Consider the following 23735-nt stretch of genomic DNA (forward strand, 5'->3'; position numbering starts at 1 on the left):
GGTGTTCCTACCTGCATTAGGGCATGTTAATTGGATGATTATGTATTACTCCATAATCCATATCACCCTTATAAAAATCGATTTTCCTGTAACATTAGCTATTTTCAGATAATAATAACTTTAACCGTGATCTTGATTAAAAGATGAATCAGTGTTTGGTTGTTCATGTAAGCAATTTTCAACCTGATTGGAAGTGTGTTACTGTCAAGGGCTCTTCGAACCCTACGCATGTATGACGAAAATGGAAATGACCAAGTGCTCTCCCTCGACACCCTTCTAATATAAAGAAATTCAAAATAGTGAGAGTAATCACTATTATTTATGGAGTGATTACAGAATATCTATATTCAGAAGCTTAACTGATACACCATGTTGAACATGTTTTAACTCTAATGGAAACATACAGTTAGGAAAGTTCCTATCCGACTAGCTGATATATAGGAAATTTCCTAGGTTCGTTATCGCCACTGCACTTCAGTCACTGTCCTATCTTATGCTAGTAACATAACTATTTATTTCTTTGTCACCACCAAATTAAACCTCCAACTCTCTTGCACTCAACACTCCTCTAAGGGCTAACACTACATGTGTGTGCATGGATTCGATCGTGAACAATAAGAGGCTTGGAAGCATAATTCTCTTTCATTTTCATCTTGTACAAGCCGTAGATATTGTACTTGATCAACTTATTTTGATGGAGACCATAGAAACCAGTCGCGCTAAGAGGGTGGCATTTCAGCAAGGTTTGGTTGCAAATAGCAAGAAATTACGTCGAATTCCACCAGTAAGAGGGAGGATTAAACGAAGGATCTTTGCGAAATTTTACAAAGTTTTAAAGCATGGAACTCGAAGATCAGTGACATATACTTTATCACTCTGTACGTAGGTTTAATAATACAATGCATGTTCCTAGTTTATTAAAAAAGCCTGCTCAATGAGTTTCTCATGAGTTTTATTGTGATTTTTATCTTGATAAAATTATTTTGTGATTATATCTTCACTGTTAGTTGATATTTGTTACTAATGTGAGTTAATTTGACTCTACATTATTGATTGTTTTAGGGAAATTTAGAGTGATTGTCCTAAAATAATGTTAACTTGTCTCTATTATAACAGTTATTTAAGAGGGCCAATTGAACCCATACACTTCTGAGTACCTCCACCCCAATAGCAGACTGACTAACTTGAGATAAGTTGTCGAGCCAAAAACTCGAGAATTACAAGATTTTTGACGACCAACAGGTTCAATCTCAGCACACAAAAGAACAATCTCAGTATTCAATTACCACTTTAAAATCACCAAATTGTACTATACACTGCAATCAGTTCTAGCATACAAAGCACTAACAAGTCATGACTACAGATGCTCCAAATGAGAAGCTCAACCAAAACGATGAGCTGAAAACCAAAAAAAAGGGTACAGTCATACAGTGATATAATCCAAGAACCAATAACACCATAAATGCAACGATATGCATACACAAATGTGACAATAACCTAGGAATCTAATAATCCAAATCTGTACTGCAGTAACTTAAGCCTCTACATGAACCATTAGAGCGACCTATTGTTGGATTTTGAAGCTGAAGATTTAGATTTTGCAAAATCAACCAGGTCCTTGAATAAGGCATCCTCTGACTTTTCTTGCTTAGGAGGGCTCGGTGAATTTAGAGAAAGATTTTGTGTCTGTCCCACCATACCATCATAAGAGGAGCTGGATCCACTACTGGAATGTGACGCACCACCGGGAAAAGGCTGTTTCTCAAAGAACTGTTGCCTCTGATTATATTTGATGGGGGGTGGAGGCAAGGGTCCAGAAGGAGGAGGAGGAGGAGAGTCCCAAGGAGCTAGAGGGAGATTGTCAGATTTGTTCAAACCAGTATGCTCATTGTATAAAGGGCTCTTATCGAACAAGGGTGAAGAATTGCTGGCAATTGACTGATGTGGGGGTGATGCTGATAATGGACCAAGCGATGCAGTGGGATTTACATATTCGGTAGGACTTCTAACAGAAAAAGGCACTGGTTCCTCTGCTCCAGATGATCTTTCAACATTGTATGAATCACTGCTAGGATAGCTGGAGGATCTTTCAGAGCTGTATAAATCACCACTCAGGTAGTCAACTGACCCAGCATCACTACTAACAGGCCTCTTCGATGAAGGAGGAGGAGGAAGACGAGGATTCACTTGTGCCGGTTCAGCCTTGGAAGTAGCCAGATTTCGTCCTTGTCGCTGCATATCCCTTGACCTACAATATCATGGTTTTATTCAAGCAATCAGACTAATTCATAGGTCTGATTTTCTACTAAGATTCAAGTACAATTCAGTAAATCACATGCTGCAAAAGCTTAAATGACATATTTTTATAACATATCCAAAAACAAGATAAGAAAGAAAAAAGGAAAGAGAAAGAATAGAGTCTAGGTTAGTTGTGGAGCACAGTCAACCCAAAATAGTTCAATAGTTAATAGACACCATTCTATGCAGGAAAGTGGATCATTATTAGTTATAAATTAGTTCATGCATCAATTTCTGATTACAAAAACATTGAAGACTAGTGGCCAACTTATCAAAATATCAACAAGATAAAGAGATTCAGGATATTTTGTATTAGAAGTAAGGCCATTTCAGGGAATCAAACACACTTTCACCATCTTATCACTATTTCTGGCAAGTTCTTCCAGTTAGTGATAGCAAACTATAAACCAGCTCATTAACTTCTTTTTTATGGGAGAGAATCAGAGTTAGATCACAAGAAGAAAGACCATGTTGTCTAGAAAACATGCACATATCAGGCTGGTAAAAGCAAGAATGAGAGATATTAGTCTTTATGCAAGCTTGTAATGATTACCTGTGTGCCAGCTGTGCAAATTCATCTTCTGATTCCTCTTCATCGTGGTCATGGTTTGCATTCACATATGGTGCTGCTGGAGCTCTAGTAGGTTCCGAACTAGCATGTGCGACCCCTTTAGCAATGTCATCATGACGGCCAAGCACACGCTGCAAGTCATCATTCAATGCCAAACCCTGACAGAGAAGTTCCTCATCCCTTTAAAAGAGAAACCAGGATCTCAGCACCACTATATCTAAATTCTAGTAGCCCAATATAGCACAATTTTAGAATACTTACGTGGCGTTATTCACAAGAGTCATAACACGCTTTTTGTAATTACTGCACTGTTCAACAAGCTCCACAATTACTTCTTCTTTTATTCCCTAAAATGTAGATGAGCATAAATCTGTGTTAGGGTGTCAACTGCAGGTGTTACTGCTGCTTACAAGAACCAATAGAAATGAAGAAAACTAAACTTCATAATTAATCCCCCTATATCCAATTTTCAATGCTGTTTTATCAAGAATATATGGAAAGCACCTTGCCAGAGATGGCTTGGAAGTTAGAACAAAGAATTCATCATTGAGCTATACTTATGCTCTAATACTCTATCCAAGCAGCATAAAATTAACAGAGAATGAGATCTAGTATGCCTCTATGCTTGCCAGTATTAACAGAGAATGACATCGTTCAACTAGTGAATAGCTTACTAAGAGAAAGAGAGCCATATGTAACATTCTTTGGACATCAAATTTAGAAAGAACCAATTCTTACCATGGTTAAGCGTATAGAATGTTTTCATCAAAATGTCAGTTGTGTCACTTGTGTCAGAACTAAAAACATACCTCACTGTTTTTGGGATCCAGAGCTCCAAGCATTTCCATCAAAACATCAGCTAGCCCTTTTGCGGTTTGAATTTCTTCCAAGCTGCTCAAAACAAATATTTAAAGCTTATTATAGCTAGCTCTACATCAGATACCACTTAAATTAGATGAAACCTTCTTAATGGAAGCAGTTGTATCAATTAATGTTGACAATTTGGTTCAAATTTTACAGATTCAAACAGAAGCTCTAAAAAATAAAAAAGAGGCAGGAATTTCTCACATGCAAGTTAAGGATTCATTCTACCATCACAAATTTAATAAAACTTTAGCCATAAAGTAGTGAAAAGGTTTAGCAAATAAATTGAATGCAATTAGGGAATGAAATCAAGTTCCTAACTGGTCCAGATAACGGTCCAATCATGGCACTAAAGAACTTTGAGCCTCTAACCAAAGTCTTTTTACTGTACAGTCCAGTTTGAAGCAGATTTGAACTTAATAATGTATTTTTAAAATCACAGTTTTTAAAGGGGAAGAAATAAACTTCCCAGTTTAATAGAACTAAAAGGCCTCTAAATACAAAATCTCCATCGTCAGTCATCTCAAATTCTAGTTGTCTAATAAAAATAGAAGAGAAACTTTTCTTTTTATGGTAAAGCAATAAAAAAAAAAATATTACGGAGTAATAGAAAGGTTAGACACAAAGTTGTTTCAACTTTCCTTTCAACATACATAAAAGCAGATCAAAAGCAAAAATCATTAAACGCACACAATAACATGAGATATTGTGAATGGAGAACTGGAACTTGACATAAAATAAAACTTCAATAACATCAGGACAAAGCAACATGCTGAATGATATGCATTACTAAGAGCAGTCAACAATATAGGCTAGATAAAAAAAAGTACCTCAAACCAGAAGGGTCAGACTCTAGAGAAGCAGGAATTGTTTCATCATCATATACTAGAGCTGGGCTGGAAACGGGCTGAGTTTGTGGAGGAGTAAACAATGGTACACTGTTGTCCTCTCGAGGTGGAAATGTTATCCCGGCCGACTGTCATTATTAATTAAGAGCAGAGTTAATGTATTAGACAAGTTGATAACGGAAGTTGATACAAACCAATCTTCCTAAAGTAGATATACAAGGAGAAACAATATCAAGGAAGTTTGAAACTTAGAGCAAGAGGACCTAGTGAGAGGTGAGACCAGAGAATATAGGCCCCAGATGAACATCCAGTAAATCAATGAGGCACATAATGATCTCACTCAGTCACTCCCCTCCCCAATATGGCAATATTTGTTCACCACTGCAGAACAAACTGCTCTTCAGTCCCCAGACTTCCCACTGATATACTCCATATATGTATATAATAATGACAATGAATTCGTAGATGGAAGGTAGTCATTAAATAAAAGTAATTCAATAAAAACCAATTTTGTTTAAAGCAAGAAGCAGCCACAAGCTGTCAACAACTCATCGATTATTGAAAGTTTGTCATTATCAGACTTGAACCAATTTCTAAATTATCTCTTTTCTACTTTTGAGATTATGCTGCTTTGGTTCTCAACTCCCTTGGGCCTTGAAAGTTTGTCATTATCAGACTTGAACCAATTTCTAAATTATCTCTTTTCTACTTTTGAGATTATGCTGCTTTGGTTCTCAACTCCCTTGGGCCTTGGCTCCCTCTCTAGGAATCAGGAAAAAGGGAGGGAACTAAACAGCTTTTGCCAACACAAAAGGATTGAAACACAGCTCTCATTTTAGCGAAAAGAAGCAAGAAATGAAAAAAAAAAAAAAATTACAAAACAAAAAACTAGTCGATCACAAAGGAATCCATCAATAGTGCTCCGCTTAGACAAATAAGGCCATTGTTTTCAGCCACAATTCCCAAAAATTTCAAATAAAACACATTACCAAGGACCTTGTGGTCCTCATCCCTAAGACCAACAAACCCTGTCATCAGATGGTCCAAAAGAATACCAAGGAAAGTCATAAATTCCCACAAGTCAATAGAAACTAGATGATAATGCCTTCTTGTCTCCTCACTCATGTAGGGTTGTAGCACTACTAATAGTGTAGAGGTTACAACAGTAATTTACTGTGATCGTATATAAAATCCACCTTCCAAAGCAATACATGTCTAAAAAAAATGCCTTTTTTATTTCCATCGCCAAATATGTTTCTAATATAATCAACTGCATCAAATATGTTTCCAAATTCATACACAAGGAAACACATACCAACGTGAGATCTAATTAGCTTCGTCTTGGCGTCTCGCTATATACTTCCAAAATATTAACTTTTAAAAAAATTTATTTATGAATAATTAGAAGTATTAAAGGTGAAAGTTGTGTCTTAGCAAGGGTGAAAGTCAAAATGAGTAAACTTAAATATGAAAGGAGTACATCAAAATCTTAAACAACATACCATAGTTATGTGAAAAATCCTTTTAATTTATAAGAGGTAAGAACATTCTTGTCCTCATCCGCAAAAAATTTGTGAGACATGATTTTTCTAGGAGATAAACAAGGTTCAACATTATACTCGTACAAACTATGGTCTGTAAACTAGAATTTTGGTTCAACTTAAGCAGTTTATTTTCATGCTCAGTGCTATTGCATTTACCATTTGTTTCATAAAGACCTATGCAATGCCAAGGGAGATCAAAAGGGAGCAATTCTTTGGACTCTTGACAAAATGATGCTGTAATTACCACCCTTAGAGGCATCATTCAGACAGGGTAACAAGAAATTCACACACGTATCTAAGAAGGATTAGTGGATAGTTCAAACAGTGTTACCTTCAATTCATTATATGCTGCATGGAACTGGGGATACCGCCCCCTTGGTCCTCCCAAGGCCTCTTGCCAGGTGTCTATCAATATTAATATCCTTTCCCTTACACTTAAATCTGGCTGTGCAAGAAAATGTTACAGAGAAGATTAATCAGCACTTACCAATAATGCAGCAAAAATGAAAACGTCTACTAGATAGGAAGATTAGACACTGCACCTTTTTCTTAACAATCTTGACCATATCATGCAAAATATCGCGCTCAACAATCTGCTGAAATATCCTTTCCCCACAGTTTTTTCCAAGAGTGTCCAATACCTAATAGAAAATAAAAAATGCACAGAAGAAACACATCTGAATTTTAATTTAGTATTCGAGGATGGGGTCTCTCATTGAGACAGGCCTGAAGTTAACAAACCCACATAGATAAGCAGCTTGAAACCATACTAACCAACAGCATTGTGCAAGCTAAGAACTTCCATGCCCCATAAATTTAAACACATACTTCACATCAAAAGAAAGACATAAATATTTCAAAAGCACATTGAAATACAGACTGACCACAAATCAAGCTAGAGTTTCCTTTCTCTTAATAAATTTCTCTCTATAATCATCTTTGATAAAGCTTAATTAATTCATGGAGCTTGTCAAGAAAAAAGCCAAGAAAAGCAGTTCAGCATTAGGAAGGATACAGAATCTTTACAATGCGACATTTTTCCAGTGATCTTTTAAGAACCTTGACTTGTCACAAGTCTGAACTTCATATTTTTCTACATGAAAAGAAGCGTTACAATGCGACATTTTCCAGTGACCTTTCTAGAACCTTGACTTGTCACAAGTCTGAAGTTCATATTTCTATACACGAGAAGAAGCAATATAAACACTCACTGTTGACTATTGAGTGCTACACCTTCAAAATTGTAACTTTAACTTGACCTATAAACAATTCGCAAAACCCAGGCTTCCTTTTCAGTTGCAATCGTCCAGAATTAGTAGAGTTTGAACATGGGCATCCTCCACAATTGCCTAAAATGAACCATTAAGCCTAATAAGTAGGATTAGAATGGGCCAGGAAGCCTCATTCTATCTTACCATCTTAAAATAGCATTATCCAAAGCTGGGGCATGCCTGCAAAATGATAGGAGGGAATTGTAGGTTCTAAGCTATTCTCCTGAAAATATGAAATTTCTACTCACATCCTCCTACATGGACATTGTTGTTTAGTGTATCTGTCATCTGTGTGTATGTGGGAGATTTTTCCAAAGAACGCTTTACAAAAAAAATCTACATCAATTTAAACTTAATTACCACAATACCATCCTCGTGGGCTCGGGAGCATAGAGTGAATTATTTTTCGGGGCTGAGGCGTGAAGCTACTACTTTTGAATTGAGATTCAAGGGGGAGAGGGATTTTGTTTTACTATAAATTGCCAACTCCGCGGGCAACTGCTTACTAAGCCAGTTCAGAGAAAGGCAAATATAAACACACCGCTGCCGAGCCTACGTGGACGATATTGTGGTAATATGTTAAAATTAATGCAAAATGGGGAAATGTTGTAACTTGGTAATAGTGGCCTTTAAATCAACTATAAAGGAAACAACCAGTCCCAAGTGAATGACAATTATGAGATTTGTCCAACCTCCATCCATTGTTAAAATAATGTCAAAGTGTATTACTAAATGCACCAAGACAGGTGTGAAATTCTGGCAGACATGCAGTTACATGCCTTGAAATATGTGTAATACCACCTACCCTTGCAGAAGCTACAAACTGTTGCCACCTCTGGTTTAAGTTGTCAATTTAAGTTGACAGCTCCCTTGACAAATCACACTCAGCAGACTCAAATGTGCCCAAGCAATCTCAATATTCTCAATCCTAAGTTATACATACAGCTCACAATGCTGGACAAAGTGGCACTGGAATTGTCGGCTCCCATGGACCCATTCTAATCTTTGATATCCAATCACCAATCAATAACCTCCTCAAAATTACTCAACAGTCATAACTCATAAGTGCAACATTAGCACAAGCAATTTGACCAGTGAAATCAGACCCTGACCAACCCAAAATCTAAGCAACCCTCTTCTTTCATAAACCAATCAAGGAACTGCAAGCAAAATATATCTGCATATACATTATACAGTAAGTACAATCACTAAGTAATTTGCTGAAGTATTGTCTGTCCAGAGCCCTGAATAAAATACTTATAAAGATACTAAAATAATTTTTTTTTTTTTTTTTTTTTTTTGGGGGGGGGGTGTGGAGTCTCTCGTGCTAAGGTTAAATAAAGTTTGAACGTCAAAATAATGTTTCCCCCACTGTTTCAGTTCCTGTACAAGAAGGGTCAAAAGAAGACGGAATAGGAGTTTGGTTTACAAAGATATTCAAATATGCGCTCTCCCCAAAAACTACATAATACTCTACTAATAATGATAGCAAATAATTTTAGCGAAAGTAAGGAGCTCCAAATTTAACTAACTGAATTTTTGGAAACCATTTTAACAATTCAAATAAGCTTTTCATTGGGTCTTCCCCACACCAGCTCATCCAAGCAATATTCTATCCCCAAGACCCAATATGTAAGTCTATTACTAGCCCTCAGAAATTCCTGTAACATGAAGAAGAGTCTAATAGACCTTAAAAGTCAAACAACACACACACAGAGCACTAAAAAGCCTATCTATACAAATGATTAAGACATATCCTCATATTTTCCCCAAAAATTAAGCAGAAATAAAACTGAATAGGATGAATAAAGGCAAAGTATCCTGATTCCTGAAGAAAAATCAAACAATACACACAGAGAACACCTAAAAAGTCTGTCTGTATAAATGATCGTGACCTATCCTCAGAGTTACCGAGAATTGAGCACAAATAAAACAGAACAAGATAATTTAAGGCACAGTCTACTGATCCCTGAAAGAAATCCTCCGAATAACAGCCCATCATAATTAAATAACTTTCGGAGAAAGAGCTTCATCTAAGTTGGATTTAAATAGGAAAGTAAAAAAGGGGAAATGCAAAGGACAATATTTTTATATTTTTTAAAAGTATCAATAATTTTGCAAGTCCGAATAACAGCCCATATTCATCTAAGTTGGATTTAAATAGGAAAGTAAAAAAGGGGAAATGCAAAGGACAATATTTTTATATTTTTTAAAAGTATCAATAATTTTGCAAAGCAATATGAAATTCCTTTGTTTGTCATTAAAAATGAATACTTGTAATAAAGTATTGGAGTTCTTTGAGTTTATTTAAAGATATTATTAAAAAAAATCATTTGGGGATAGAAAAGATCCTAAAAGGAAAGAGCTTACACTTCATTTTACAAAAACATTACCATGATTTTGCCCAAGTTACCTTCCAAAGAATTTTGAGCATCATAAACTTACCTTTCCAAGAATTTTGAGCATCATAAACTTGCATACAAAAGCTAACTGCAAAAAATCATAAAGGAATCGAACTAAACAGAACCTTATGTCCATCCCTGAGCCCTGACCTTCATAAACAGAGACTGTTCAACCTTATGTCCATCCCTGAGCTCCGGCCTTCCATAAAGAGAAAGACTCTTTTGGAAGACTTTCAAAGATGACAAGCAATCTTGCCTGCATCTAACTTTACTTTATATAATTCTGAATATAGACATAAGTTTTAGCCTTCCCACTCCTCAAACTGACAGTATCATTAAGCTTGCAAAGACAAGACTAGTAACAAACCAGGTAAACAAAAATAGCTTTCTTAGAATAGAAGATCATACCCAGTGCAGTATTAATTACAGAAAACCCAGAACCCAAAGTCAACTGAAATCACACAAACATGCCATAGGTTACACCTCCGTGTCATAATTTAGTTATTCGCATTATAGGATATAACATCTTCTAAACTGAGCAATGTATCTGATAAACTGTACCAATGGGATACATTAGCTAACAAAAAGGTTCCCAAGCCCATACAAATTAAAAGCACCTAATTATAATCCAACCTCATCATAAACAGTTTCACTTCCTGCTTATATGCAGAACAAAGAAATGTTGAAACAATAATATGCAATTGCTTTGTTTGGCAATGTTTACTTGACAGCATAACAGTTACCAGTACAGCCAAGAATAATTCAAGATGCATGGATGACCTTGCTGCATCGAAGACAAAGCTCCAATACAGACTCGAACAAATTTATTTTGCCATAAAAATCAAATTGGAATTGAACCAATACAAGTGAATCAAAATAAGGAACTTAAGTTCTATGTGATTTAATATGTATGAGACACTGATCCCTGAGATAACAAATAATTTTCAAGTCATTTTGGCTCTACCACTACACATTAGAAAGGAAATATGCCACAAAAGTACTGTAGCGAATGATAATTGAAAAGAGACCTTAAGCCCATTAGTCAGTCAAAATAAAAATACGCCAAAACTTCAAATTAAGTGCCAAAACAAGCTTTGAGAGTGACAGAGATAAGAAAAATACTTACAGATAGAGCAAGAAGTTGAACTTTGGAACTTTTATTTCCGAGACGCTTCTTAATAATCTTCAGTGCATCTTTTGCTTGACTGCAACAATATAAAAGGTATACAAGGGGAGATTGTAAAAGTTTGCATTTAATAATGATTACATTTTTTAATAGATGGCATGGAAAAAATAGGGGCATAGTACCAAAGACAAAACATGAGCACATTTAAGTTAAATTCTGAATAATTTGGCAAACAAATAAGTGGTAATGGCTGAATGAAATCACTTATGTAGTTACATTATTGTTATCCTTCAATAACTTTCTTCCATACTTATTTTTTACAATTAATATTCTCTTCCCCGATTATGACCAGTTAACCAATCATAGGAGTGTGAAATAAGCATCTGTGTTACTAATTTTGTTCAATCTTAACTAGATATATCTAGAGCAAATACTCTTTTCAAAATATTGATAGTGAATCACCACATATTATATAAGTATAGCACATCAACAACGATTATATGAAATATATCGCATAACAAAGTTCCAAAAGCAAACAGAAATTTACCTTGGATCCATGTTAATAATGTCACAGAGCTCCATGTTTACTGCCCAATCTGGACCAATTAACATGTCACTGGTCGCCCTCTCGGCAATGGCTGCCGCGGTGTTAGCCATCCTCTTCAAATCCCTTCAAGCGTTGTTTTATTATTAACCTAAAACACCATCATCCAGTTAACGCTCCCAGTTATATACTTCATTCAAGTTAGAAAGAAAAATACAGCATATAAACTTCAATGATCTGCCGAAACATAAAACTCTCTAATTCACTTCACACATCACTCATGAAAATCAAGAATAACGCGAACATTTGTTCCCATTTTACTAGTTTAGTTGATTAAAATTTTGCGAAAAGAAAAGGTACTCAAAACCCGGGATCATATCTCGTCTACATCACTACCCTTAATGGATATCTTTATAAATTCCCACTTTCTAAAATGCATTCAATAGCTTCAATTATACAAACCAACCATGATCCTATAATTTCTCCTTAATTAGTAATTATGATAGAATTCAATACACATTGAACTTCCCACCCCATCTCTAAAAAAATCAATCACTCTCAAATAAAAACAAAATAATTCATAATAAACATTAAATCAAGCTCAACTTCCAAATACAATAAACATTAATCAAAATTCAAACCTAACTACAAAAAAATCGAAATTCACATAAAATAAAGTAATTAATTAAGTGATCACTCACAAAACAATAGAAAAAAACAATCAAGAATTAAGATCAAAGTAAAACCAAAAATGATGTAGATCGACTAATTAATCAAGAACACAAAAAAGTTAAAATCAAATCGATGTAAATCGATGAAACTAAGAAAGAAAAAAGAGAAAATTAGAGTGGAAAAAGAAGAACTTACCTCGTCAAAAATGGAGAGAGAAAATGAAATGTAGAGAGAGAAAGATAATGGGTTTGATTAAGTTTGGTTGAGAAGTAATAATAAAATAAAAAGAAAAGGAAGGAGAAATAATTAATGAGATAAGTAAGGTTTATTATATGATTTGATTGATTAAATTAAATTAGTGATTTTGGATGTTTAATGTAGGACGGTGAGAGAAATGAGGTTGGCGTCACCGTTTGCACTCCGATTTGGACTTTCGGGTTTTCTATTGCGCGTTTCAACGCCTCTTCAATGTTTTCAACTTTTTTTTTTTTTTTTTTTTTTTTGTTTTTTTTTTTTTTTTTTTTTTTTTTTGTTTTGGACAATGAATTGTTGGGACATGGAAAAGCCGGTTGTTTGTCAAAATTGTGATGATCTTGATATTGTAATCTCGAAAACAATAATTAAGTATAAATTAAATACGAAGTACAGAGTATAACTTAGGGCCTGTTCTCATTGACTGAACTCAGCTGAACTGAACTGAACTGAACTCAGCTGAACTGAACTGAACTGAACTGAACTGAGCTGAACTGAACTGAACAGAACTGAAATGAATATTTTATAAGAGAAGGAAATTAGGAGCTGAACTGAACTGAACTGAATTGAGCTGAACTGAACTGAACTGAACTGAACTGAACTGAATTTCAACGTAAGAGAACAGGCCCTTAATCAGAATGGCATAGTCATCTAGTCACTCCTCTAATGGTACTATGTGCTGATAAGAAATAAAATTTGAAGAGTTCTTGCATGAGGATCATTTTACTTTCTTAATGGTTTGCAAGTTAGTTTTCACCTGATTCGCCTCTCTAAAGCAGTGCATGAACATGATTTCCAAATAGGGATTTTTTAATTTGATTAATGATTATGACAACCGTTTGTTGTAAGCTAAGAGCAATGTCAATAGTCAAACCAACTTTAATCTAAGCTGGCCTGAAAATCTTGGGCTGTAATTGGAAATCACATTAATACTTAGTAGATTTGAAATCTATTTTATATTTAAGCAGCTGTAAAGTACGATTGGGTTGACTAGATAATCTTTAAGTTAAGTTGTATTTTCATATCAAACTGGGCAATGAGACTTTTATTGTTTTTTTTTTAAAGATAATATATATCATAGAGCATGCTACTAATTAAATTGTCAATACACATCTTACACAACATATTATTGATGATTATATTATCAATTAAAAACATTATACAGTCACATTCAACTATTCAAAGATCTCATGTTATCACTGTGTATCGAAGCTTATTTTGTGTTAACATATACATTGAACTGTCACATCCTTAGTAAAAACTTAATCCACTTAGACTTTTTAACATAATTCAATCAAAATTATGTTCAATATTGTCATTTGTCTATATATTGAGTTACATAACACTTATTAACTTAATAAAAATTCGTAATAATTTCATAAAAGCTTAACGTTGCATTATATTAGAGCAACTCCAATGGCAAGCTAATTGTGAAATTAGTTTGCCATGCCACATAAGCTTTTAAGCCAATTGTCATTTTAGTTCCAATCACTAGCTAACAACTTACTATTTAAATGGACCACATCTCCTTAATTTACGTTGATAAATTTCATTTTATTTATTCTAATTTGTTTTATTCTAAATAGTTTTTTTCCAAGCAAATTAGCTTTACTTGGCCAAGCTAATTGCATTTTCTAGCTAATTTGCATTTCTAGCTTTATTTGTTTGCCTAATTTTCTTATAATGAGTTTAATTTCTGACCCAATCACTAAATTCTTGAACTCGCCTCTAGTTGGTAACGAGCCTTAAGACTATTATAGGAGTATAGGATTACAAAACCCCTAAGAATCACTAAATTCCTTTTATTTATTTGCCTAATATTCGTATAATGAGTTTAATTTCAAACCCAATCAGGCAATCACTAAATTCCTGAACTCGCCTCTAGTTGATAACGAGCCTTAAGACTATAGGAGTATAGGACTACAAAACCCCCAAGAATGAAGAATCCCCCACAACGACAACGAGCTAGTCAGGGACATATTAGCAAGTTGCACCAATTTAGCAATAGGTGCCCACTAAACCACTCTGCTTAACTTCCAAGTTTTGAAATGAGACCAAGATTAGAAATTCAACCTTTCTTATCACTAGACATTTCAACCAATCACATGTCAAGTTACCTTACATTTTTTCTATGCCGTACTTGATGCTCACAACGTGTTCGACAAAATGTCCAAGAGATTAATTTTTGCAGGTAAACTTCAAAAATCACTATCAAAGTTTGTGTGCTAAATTCCACCCCTTATGAAATCTTGTCCCCTTATCAATTACTTATGTGTTAGATAAAATTAAATTGTGTTATATACATTATCATTGTCACTCCCAAACTATCGTTTCAACCCTTGTAGAGTTGTAGGTATTACGTCAAATAACGTTTCATAAATAATTGTGGACACATTGAATTTTATGTCTCAATGCGATTTAGGATGGTAGTTAGGGATCAACGCATCATTAGTTTGCCGATAATTTCATTAAAGTGTCAGGTAAGTGGAAATTTGTGTACTTACTTTGTAAGTTAGTCATTTGTGATCTGTATGCTCCAACTTGAGTAGAGGATGTTAAAAAGGGCTTATTGGTAGTATTTTGATCAATTCATTTGGGCCACATGCATGGGCTCGGATTGTGCTTGTTATGATATGGCAAGGCCTATACTCATATAATAGGTTGTCCATACAACTATTCATATGTGATGTTTATGAAAGGTAAGGAAAATCAATTTACACAAAACTTAACACCAGCTGAGTTCAGTATTTGCTTGTAATCTATGTTACTCGAATCAAGTACCCGTGTGTCATGTGACTCATGTCGGATCATTGACACTCCAACACGGGTATGGACACTTTAACTATAACCCTTCATTTTAGGCCAACGTCATGGAAATTGTTAACAAAATATTGGATCAGGGCATAGCTGTTAATACTTACTAACAGCAACTGCAAATGCTTGCACTCAGTATCACATCAGTAGTCAATATAATGTGCCGTTCAGTACACATGATTGGCTTTAGGAGTGCTTGTACATGAGTTTATGCTTGCATCTAAAAGTGTTGTGATTGTGCATTTGTGCTGTAATTGTAGGGCTGGTAGAGACTTAAACAAAATGTTTTTCCATCTGTTCAGATTGTGACGGCTAGCAGTGGTTTCATGCCAGGGAATTTCCATCATTGAAAAGACGATTGAGGGTTTAAAATTCATCCTGGATTGGCTATGAATGGTCTCTTTGATGCTACAACGACATTGTAAGGCCCAGAATTATTTTCTGCTCTTTACTACTTTTCTAGTTCGATATCTTATCATGTTACAGTAGCTCTGAACCATAAAACTCATGTTGACTGGAAGTGTTTGCTGCCTGTCAAAACTGCCTGATACTTAATGTTTTTTCTTTTGGAATGGAACAGGATTTTGTCAAAAATGGATTATGATTGTATATATGTTCTTATGTGAAGTTTACACAAAACTTTTAGCACCTTCCAAGTTCAGTATTCACTTATAATCAGTGTTACTCGAATCAAGTACCTGTGTGCTGTGTTGGAATCTTATTCCTTAGTCATAAGTATGGAAAATTTCCGAGTTGGAGTATTGTCACTGGAAATATTTACTAACAGCAGCTGCTAATGCTTGCACTCAGTACCAGATCAGTGGTTAATATAATGTGGCATTAGTACACATAATTGGCTTTCAAAGCACTTTTACATAAGATTATGCTTGTATCTAAATTTGTTGTAATTGTGAATTTGTGCTGTAATTCTACAGCTGGTAGAAGCTTAGACAGAATGTTATTCCATCTGTTTCAGATAGTGACAGGTGTGACGGCTAGTTGGCTAGCAGTGCATTCATGTCAAAGAACCTCCATCATCAAAAATGTAGTTGAGGATCTAAATTCCTCCTGGCCGATTTGAATGGTCCCATTTATGCTACTATGAGGTTGTAACTTGTAAGTCCCAGAATCACTTTCTGCTCTTTATTTACTTCTTTTGTGGATTGACATCATTGTAGTTCTGAACCACAATCTTCATGTTCCCTGGATTGGAAGTGTTTTCTGCTGTTCAAACTGTGATATGTTTTATGTTTTTTCTTTTGGACTGGAACAAATTTATCAAAACCGGATTATGGTGCTTTGTGAATTCTGAAGGTAGAGCTTGATTAAATATTGTCTGAGTATAGCCAATTGAAAGTAGCGAGCAAGGGCAGTTATCTTACATAAGACAGGTAATTAATATGGGAGTTGGGAGACTAAAGTTTGTAATGAAATCTGAGAAAGTTTTAAAATGGTACAGCTCAATAATCCCTAATCGTATGGTGAACTAGGACGACTTTCAGAAGGATATTGGGTGATCTTATACGGCCATAGAGTAACTTGCTTCATCCTATTGTACCTGCCTTACTATTGGTCAAATTAAACTGATAAAAATTACTCTAGGATTCTGTTGACGAACTATATACCATGTGAGAAAGCTTGCCTATTTGGAGACAATCCACAATAATAAAGCACAATGTATAGGATGTACACATTCTTTACAGCAAACTTTGCTGCCAAAATCTGGTTTCTTCTACTACGAGTGACTTATTTATAGGAAATACTTACAAAAAAACAACATAGCTATTGCCTTCCGGTTTCAGGGAGGCAGCTGTCTTCAGGTCTATTTATGGCCTCCGATTCTTCTTCCATTGAATATGCAACAGCTTAGTAGAAATCTATTGCTGCGCCTGCATAAGAAAGAGCATCATTTAGCTAAGTGAAAAAAACAAACAATCTTTTTATTTTTCATATAAAAAGCAAAGTTCATCTTGCAGGAATAAAAAGGAAGATCTTTTCAGGTCAATTAATAAGAGTAAATATCTTTTTCAGGAATAAAAAGAGATCCCAATGAATATAACTGGCAATACTGGGAGGATAAGGGGGATGGAAAGTCGAAAGAAGGGGATAGAAGAACCAATATATCCATCTAATTCTCTTAAAATGGATCCTTTACTTTCCTTCACCTCTCATGATCTTTAATTTTTTTCATCTGATCGATCATACATCACGGTCTTCAATTTTCCTCATCCGATCATACAGTAACTCTGAAAGAAAAAAAAAAATGTGTACAACTACTGCATCTCTTCTCTCCTGCAGAAGTGCAGAGACGTGGGCTGGGGTCTAAGGCTTAGGATATCAGTATATCACTTGTTGATTTTATACTAAATACTAGTATAAAAGCTGTTTGAACTTAAGCCTAACATACCCTTATTTTCGTCTTTAGGATCCTATATCAGATTATCAGGAAGTGTTGAATGGCCTAGATCTAAATCCATAGCTGAAATATACATATATTTTTCAGTTCTGTTGAAATGATATGATACAGGTATTTCTGTGAGTCTTACAGATTCAAAGTTCGTTTGTTCTGATTCATGCTTTAGTAATAAAAACAGATTGCTAGATCAATCTAATTCTTCAGCTAAACTAAATGAATAAAGTCCATGTTCAGATCAAATAAAATTGCACACACAAATCCAAAGGAATGAAAAGAATGTAATATAAAACACGAAAGGGGTCAAAAGGATGTGCATAATAAACCATTAGCAAATATAAAAGCTTTCAAAGTATACCTTCCATTGCTGCTATTGCTCTGACTGCTGCTACTGCTGCTGCGACTGCTGATGCTATGGCTACTCAGACCATTGCTGTGATCACTCTCACTTGAGATGCACGATTTTCTTTTCCACCAGTCTTTCTCACCAACCTTCCCTTGTCCAGCAGATGATGAATCTGCCTTTGGCATCGGTGCTACCTTGAAGCTACTAGCAGCAGTCAAATTTTTCTTGCTTCTCCTTGTTCCCAAAATCGGAAACACGGATGTCTTCAGAAGAAACTTCCCATTATCAACACTTCTACTCCTCACCATCTTCTTTTTGCTCTCGCTCTTTTTAACTTTCTTGCTACTGCTCTTCTTCTGCTTCTTTGTCTCCTTACCCTTGGTAGTTTCCTTGTTCGGTTTCTTTTCTTCAGGAATTTCAATTTCCTTCTCTTTCTCCTTCTCCTTCTCCTTCTGCATCTCGGGTTTCTGATCAACTATGTCTCTCAAAGACAGCTCGTAGAAGCTCTCAGGCAAGTCCCGAACCATGTCCATTAACTCTTTCCGACCTTTGGCTATAGCCTGAGTCCTCGAAGAAGGCGACATCATCTGATATTGTTGCTGGTTTACACTTGTTTGATTCAGAGGAGGAGAATTAACAGCAGACTTACCACTTGAGGGATTCAAAGGAGCAAATTTAACAGACTTAGGACTAGACGGATTCAGAGGAGGAGAATTAACAGCAGATGATGACTTAGGAGGACTACTGGGATATAAAGTAGAAGAATTTGCAGAGGTTGCAGTTGTGGTTTGATGCAGAGGCGAACGCAGCGACTTAGGACTCTTGGGAGAACTCGGCCTCCACAATCGTGGTGTGGAATCATCAGACTGATCATCCTCAACAACATTGTTGACTGTAATAAACCTCAGACCTCCGTCATTTCTGTCCTGATGATCAGCTGCAGTAGTATTAGTACTACTACTGTCATAAGAGTTTATTCTGCCATCAGTAGCTTCCAAGTTGAAGCTCTCATTATAAGACCTTAACCCCAAACTATCAACTTCAAAGCTATCATATGATCGTAAACCCCCGGTACTATTCGCATCGGTGAAGCTGTCATAAGATCCAATCCCTGAAGGAGAATTACTATTTGTAGTTTCTACAAAATTGTCATAGGAAACAGTTTGCCTTCTAGGCCGGACAGCATGGCTGGACGGCCTAAAAGCGCCGTAGCCTTCGTGTAAAAGGCCAACCGGATCGTATAAATGGATGCGATTTTCGGGGTGTTTGGTGCCTGAATCAATCATGGTGGTGGTGAAGTATGTGGGAATTCAGGAGGAAAGGGTGGATAACAGAGGAGAAGAAGGGTGTTTTTGAGTTAGGTGGTTGTGTTGTAAAGGAGGGAATAATAATGTTGTGAAGATAAAGATCATTACCAAAAAAATTGAGTTAAAAATGAGTTTGTTTATATAAACAAAATCTTAAATGATTTTAGCAATGCGTGCGGTATGGTTCACAAAGTCAAGGTTGCTCTTCTAGATGGGTTGGACGTGGGGTCCTCTCTTAGCTAATCTTTTTCTTCGAAAATTGTTAGTAATTTTGTTTAGTCACTAATGAAAAATAAAATGTTCTTTAGTGCACGACGCATCCTTTACTCCTTTATTAGATCGTCATACGTGAGATATTTAATCAAAATTGGATGTTTTGACAAAAGAAGGTTATGAATCTCAAATTTCTCAATTTGAGAACACGAGATAAAAGGCGGGAATACTTTAATCAAGTGTCTGGGGTGTAATATCACAACCTTTTCTTGCACATGCGACAAAGGGCCTGTTCTTTTCAGCTTAATTTCAGTTCAGTTTAGTTCAGCTCTAATTCGTTTAGTTCAGTTCAGTTCTTAATTTGCTTCTTTTATAAACAATTCATTTCAGCTCAGCTCATCTCCAATTAGTTAAGTTCAGCTCAGCTCAGGACCAAAGAGGAGAAGAATGTAAAATAATGTAAAATTTCGTCCAATAATATAGAAATTATGCTTTAATCGTGACCGTTGAGCTTTCACTCATAGCTCAAAAGTGAAAAGGTTTAGTTAGTCATCATGGGTTTAAATTTTTAAATTTAGATTTTAATGGTTTTATTTTTCTCCTAGGCCAAAAAGTCTTGCTTCCATGTCTTTGTATAGTATGAATGTATGTATAGTAGGCCAATTCTATTGGATGTTATAGGTGGCAATAGGTAGCTGATTAATTGGTCATCATCATGTAATAATGGTATGCCACTAAATATTTGGTACTGCATAATTTTCCACACATCACAATCACAAAAAATTGATTTGAAGCTTTTTTAAAACCTCTAGATAGCTTTGGGATAGATCTAGCTTTTCTTTCATCTTAATAATTCAGGCACAACAATAAATCATGAATAAATGATAGTACTATTAAAGAAATTTTGTACTCATTGTCAGGGGCGGATCTATGTAGGTGCATGGTGAGTCACGTGACTCACCAGCAAAAAAAAAAAAAAAATTGATTTTTTTTTTAAAAAAAAAAACATCAAAGAGACCGCCTATTATAGATAGGCGGTCTCTTTTCTGCTATTGCTGCCTAACACTTTGTCAGAGTTTTATAAATAACAAAGAGACCTGTTATTTAGATAACTGGTCTCTTTTCTGCTGACATTGAATATGAATCTTTGTTGCGCTGATTTCTTTGTTTCATTAAAGAGACCTGTTATATTTAATAACAGGTCTCTTTAAGTTATCTCACTATTTTATTTTTTTGTACTCCGTATAATTTTTTAATAATTCTTATTTCTATTTATACTATATTTGCGCAACCAATTTTAATATTTTCCCACAAAGCTTATCAATTAAGTAAAAAATCATAAAGTTAATTTAATGTAATAATTTCATAGTACGTACTATTTGTTTGTAACATGTTATTTATTTAGAGTACGTACTTTCGACTTGTAAGATTGAATTTTTAAATACATTGTAGTATGGATTTTTATGTCCTATTTTTGAATTGAAATCATTTTGATGAAATATATATATATAATTTTTGGATTGAAACAAGTGATCAGTTATTGATGGCGACTCACCAGTTCGAAAATCCTGGATCCGCCACTGCTCATTGTGATAAAAAGTCTTTAAATTTGTTTCTTAATATACTACTACGTAATATTCTTTTCATTCAGAATTACTTGTCATTTCAACCTTCAAAATTAGACATTTACCAATTACCACTAGTACTTTAATGCGAAGTTTACTATATAGTAGTTGTTCTTTTTTCTTTTCCCTCCTTTATTTAGGGCTTGTTCTCATTGACTGAACTCACCTGAACTGAACTGAACTGAACTGAACTCAGCTGAACTGAACTGAAATGAATATTTTATAAGAGAAGGAAATTAGGAGCTCAACTGAACTGAACTGAACTGAACTGAATTTCAACGTAAGAGAACAGGCCCTTAGTCTCCATCTCTCTATTAGTCATTCGGTTTAGAAATTAAACTCGATTACACAATTTTCCATTTAAGAAAAATTGAGATTTTTTATTTTTAAATTTTTTATTTTGCATTTCTTAAAGTAGTTTACATGACTATAATTATTGGACGGAGCCACAAAGGGTTATGGTATAATTGCAAATAATGTCTCAATTAGCACAAGTAATTCATTCTGGATTGTAATTGTTCGAGCTTTGGAAGTTTGGACAGTTAAACCTCCTTTGTTCATTTTTATTTGACCTTAGACGCACATTATCTCTTTACCGTTACTTTTTATACATAGATAGATAAAGACGCGGTTATATAAGATCTTTTTAGTGTCGTTCTAACAAAACATTTTACTTCATATATTTTACTGTAGTATTTTTCACTTATTGATAATTAATATGAGGTATATTTATTGTTAACGTTATTCTTTCATTGACAAGGGTGATAAATTAAATAAATTAATTTAATAGGTGATACACAATAATAAAAATCTTTTGCGAAAGGCCAAAAGCTTTCTTATAACGAACTTATCTTAGTTTTATGACCCCAATGCAAGTACGTACCTACCAAATCTCTTTCGGATATACCTATGACTTGTAAATTTGGCAACACAGTGTAGTTTATCTCATGTATCGGATTTTAGTCATTTTACTACGAAATATATGTGTTGCTTTGTAATACGCATTGATGTATATAGGTTGGTACTTGATAAGTTGATATGGTGTGAATTATTTTTTAAAAAAATTTCTTTGGTAAATCAAAGGGAGAAATTAGAACGTCGTTTTCTTGAGGTATATCATATCAGGTTTTAAAAATTCAATCACTTATAATGTGACCTTTATTATAAATTAAAGTATCATCGCCATTTGATTTGTTTCACGATTGATATGTATATAATATCTAAATATAACGAGTATTAGGTTTACATTAAGTTCTTATATATATATTATATGCAATGTGTGCAACCTTGTGAAAGGAGAAACTAGTAGGCTTTCTTTTATTCTTGCACATCTAAGAAAACTTTTATGTCATCTAGCAAATTTTCTCCGTACATAAAATTAATTATTATGAACTTAGGAGTTGTTTTAAAGCGTGGTTCATAGAATAATGTCAATAGCAATTATTATTATTATTATTATTATTATTATTATTATTATTATTATTATTAAGTTGATCTGAGCTGATATACTTGAGAAATTCAAGTATCTAAAAATAATGCAAAATGTTTTTGATTAAAAAAAATGAGAATTTCAGATAAAAACTCAAAAGAGAATTCAATTCCCAAAAGCCCTTCTTGTACTCTAGCTCAATTCTGCCTTTCATTTCCCAATCCAATAAGAAAAAAATACTAACAATAGTATCAACTATTGATTTATTACTTGTATAAAAGTGTGAATAACGATATAGGTGAATTTAAACACGAGTGAGTAAGACTTTTATGAAATATCTGAAAAAAACTGGATTGAGGAGTCTCGAATTTTTTTTTTTGTTCTCATCCCTTTCCTTCTCTACCAACCCTTGAACCCTTGTTCAAATGCAACCTAGCATATGCTCATTTTTAAGGCAATTCTCTACCAACCCTTGAACCCTCGAACTTGAGAGGCTAGAGCGTGTGACCTAACTACAAAAGTTTATAACTTAAAATAAACGAGTTACTCATTATAGGACGTTATTGTCATACGGGAAAACAATTGTGCATGCATCTACACCCACCAAATTAAGCCTAATTAAGCTGCACTTATTGTTGTTACAAGTTACAAGCCATTGACTTGTGCTTGCTAGTTGCTTGGCTTACTTGAAAACCTAGGTAGGGTAATAACAACATTCCTAGATAATTGCATCATTTTCAAGCTTCAATTAACTAGCGAACGGAATTACCTAAAAAATGAGCTTAAACAAACTGACAAACTATCAACAAAATAATATGGTTCGTCAATATTGTCTTATCATGTTCTTCCTTTGCTCCCTAACAACTACAAAAAGAAGAGGTCAACAAATCAATTTAATTGAAGATATTACCTTCTCAATTTCATCAAACTAAAGATATTATGATATACAAGTTTGTTGTATCAATTATCAATATATATTTCGCATTTAAAATCTCTACTTCAAGGAGTACGTGTCTCTTTCAATTTTTATATAATACTATAACTTATCATAATTTCTCAATTCTAAATTTCTAATTGTAACAATGCTACTAGTTTATTTTAAATCACATTACTATATTTTGTCTTTCTTATATTCTACTTTCATTTAACAATTTAAATCCTCATACTCAACCAAATAATCACTATATGAAGTGAAG

At 34.5% G+C, this 23735-nt stretch overlaps 2 protein-coding genes across 2 annotated transcripts; both read right to left on the bottom strand.

Moving 5' to 3' along the window:
* Window positions 1-1250: 1250 nt before the first annotated feature.
* Window positions 1251-12506, bottom strand: LOC145614807 (TOM1-like protein 3). Its single transcript, XM_081669871.1, has 10 exons — window positions 12336-12506; window positions 11472-11619; window positions 10925-11003; window positions 6668-6766; window positions 6457-6570; window positions 4564-4709; window positions 3679-3760; window positions 3131-3216; window positions 2852-3049; window positions 1251-2248 (listed from the first exon to the last, which is right to left on the bottom strand). Exons 2-10 carry the CDS (start codon window positions 11579-11581, stop codon window positions 1555-1557), a joined length of 1608 nt encoding a protein of 535 aa, XP_081525997.1. The 5' UTR covers window positions 11582-11619; window positions 12336-12506; the 3' UTR covers window positions 1251-1554.
* Window positions 12507-16828: 4322 nt separating this feature from the next.
* On the bottom strand, window positions 16829-19405 carry LOC145614268 (uncharacterized). The gene is made up of 2 exons (XM_081669295.1): window positions 17978-19405; window positions 16829-17095 (listed from the first exon to the last, which is right to left on the bottom strand). Exons 1-2 carry the CDS (start codon window positions 19249-19251, stop codon window positions 17029-17031), a joined length of 1341 nt encoding a protein of 446 aa, XP_081525421.1. The 5' UTR covers window positions 19252-19405; the 3' UTR covers window positions 16829-17028.
* Between the last annotated feature and the right edge of the window lie 4330 nt (window positions 19406-23735).

The sequence above is a fragment of the Chenopodium album genome, chromosome 25, assembly GCF_948465745.1.
Source record: "Chenopodium album chromosome 25, dcCheAlbu1.1, whole genome shotgun sequence".
NCBI classification, from domain to species: Eukaryota; Viridiplantae; Streptophyta; class Magnoliopsida; order Caryophyllales; family Amaranthaceae; genus Chenopodium; species Chenopodium album.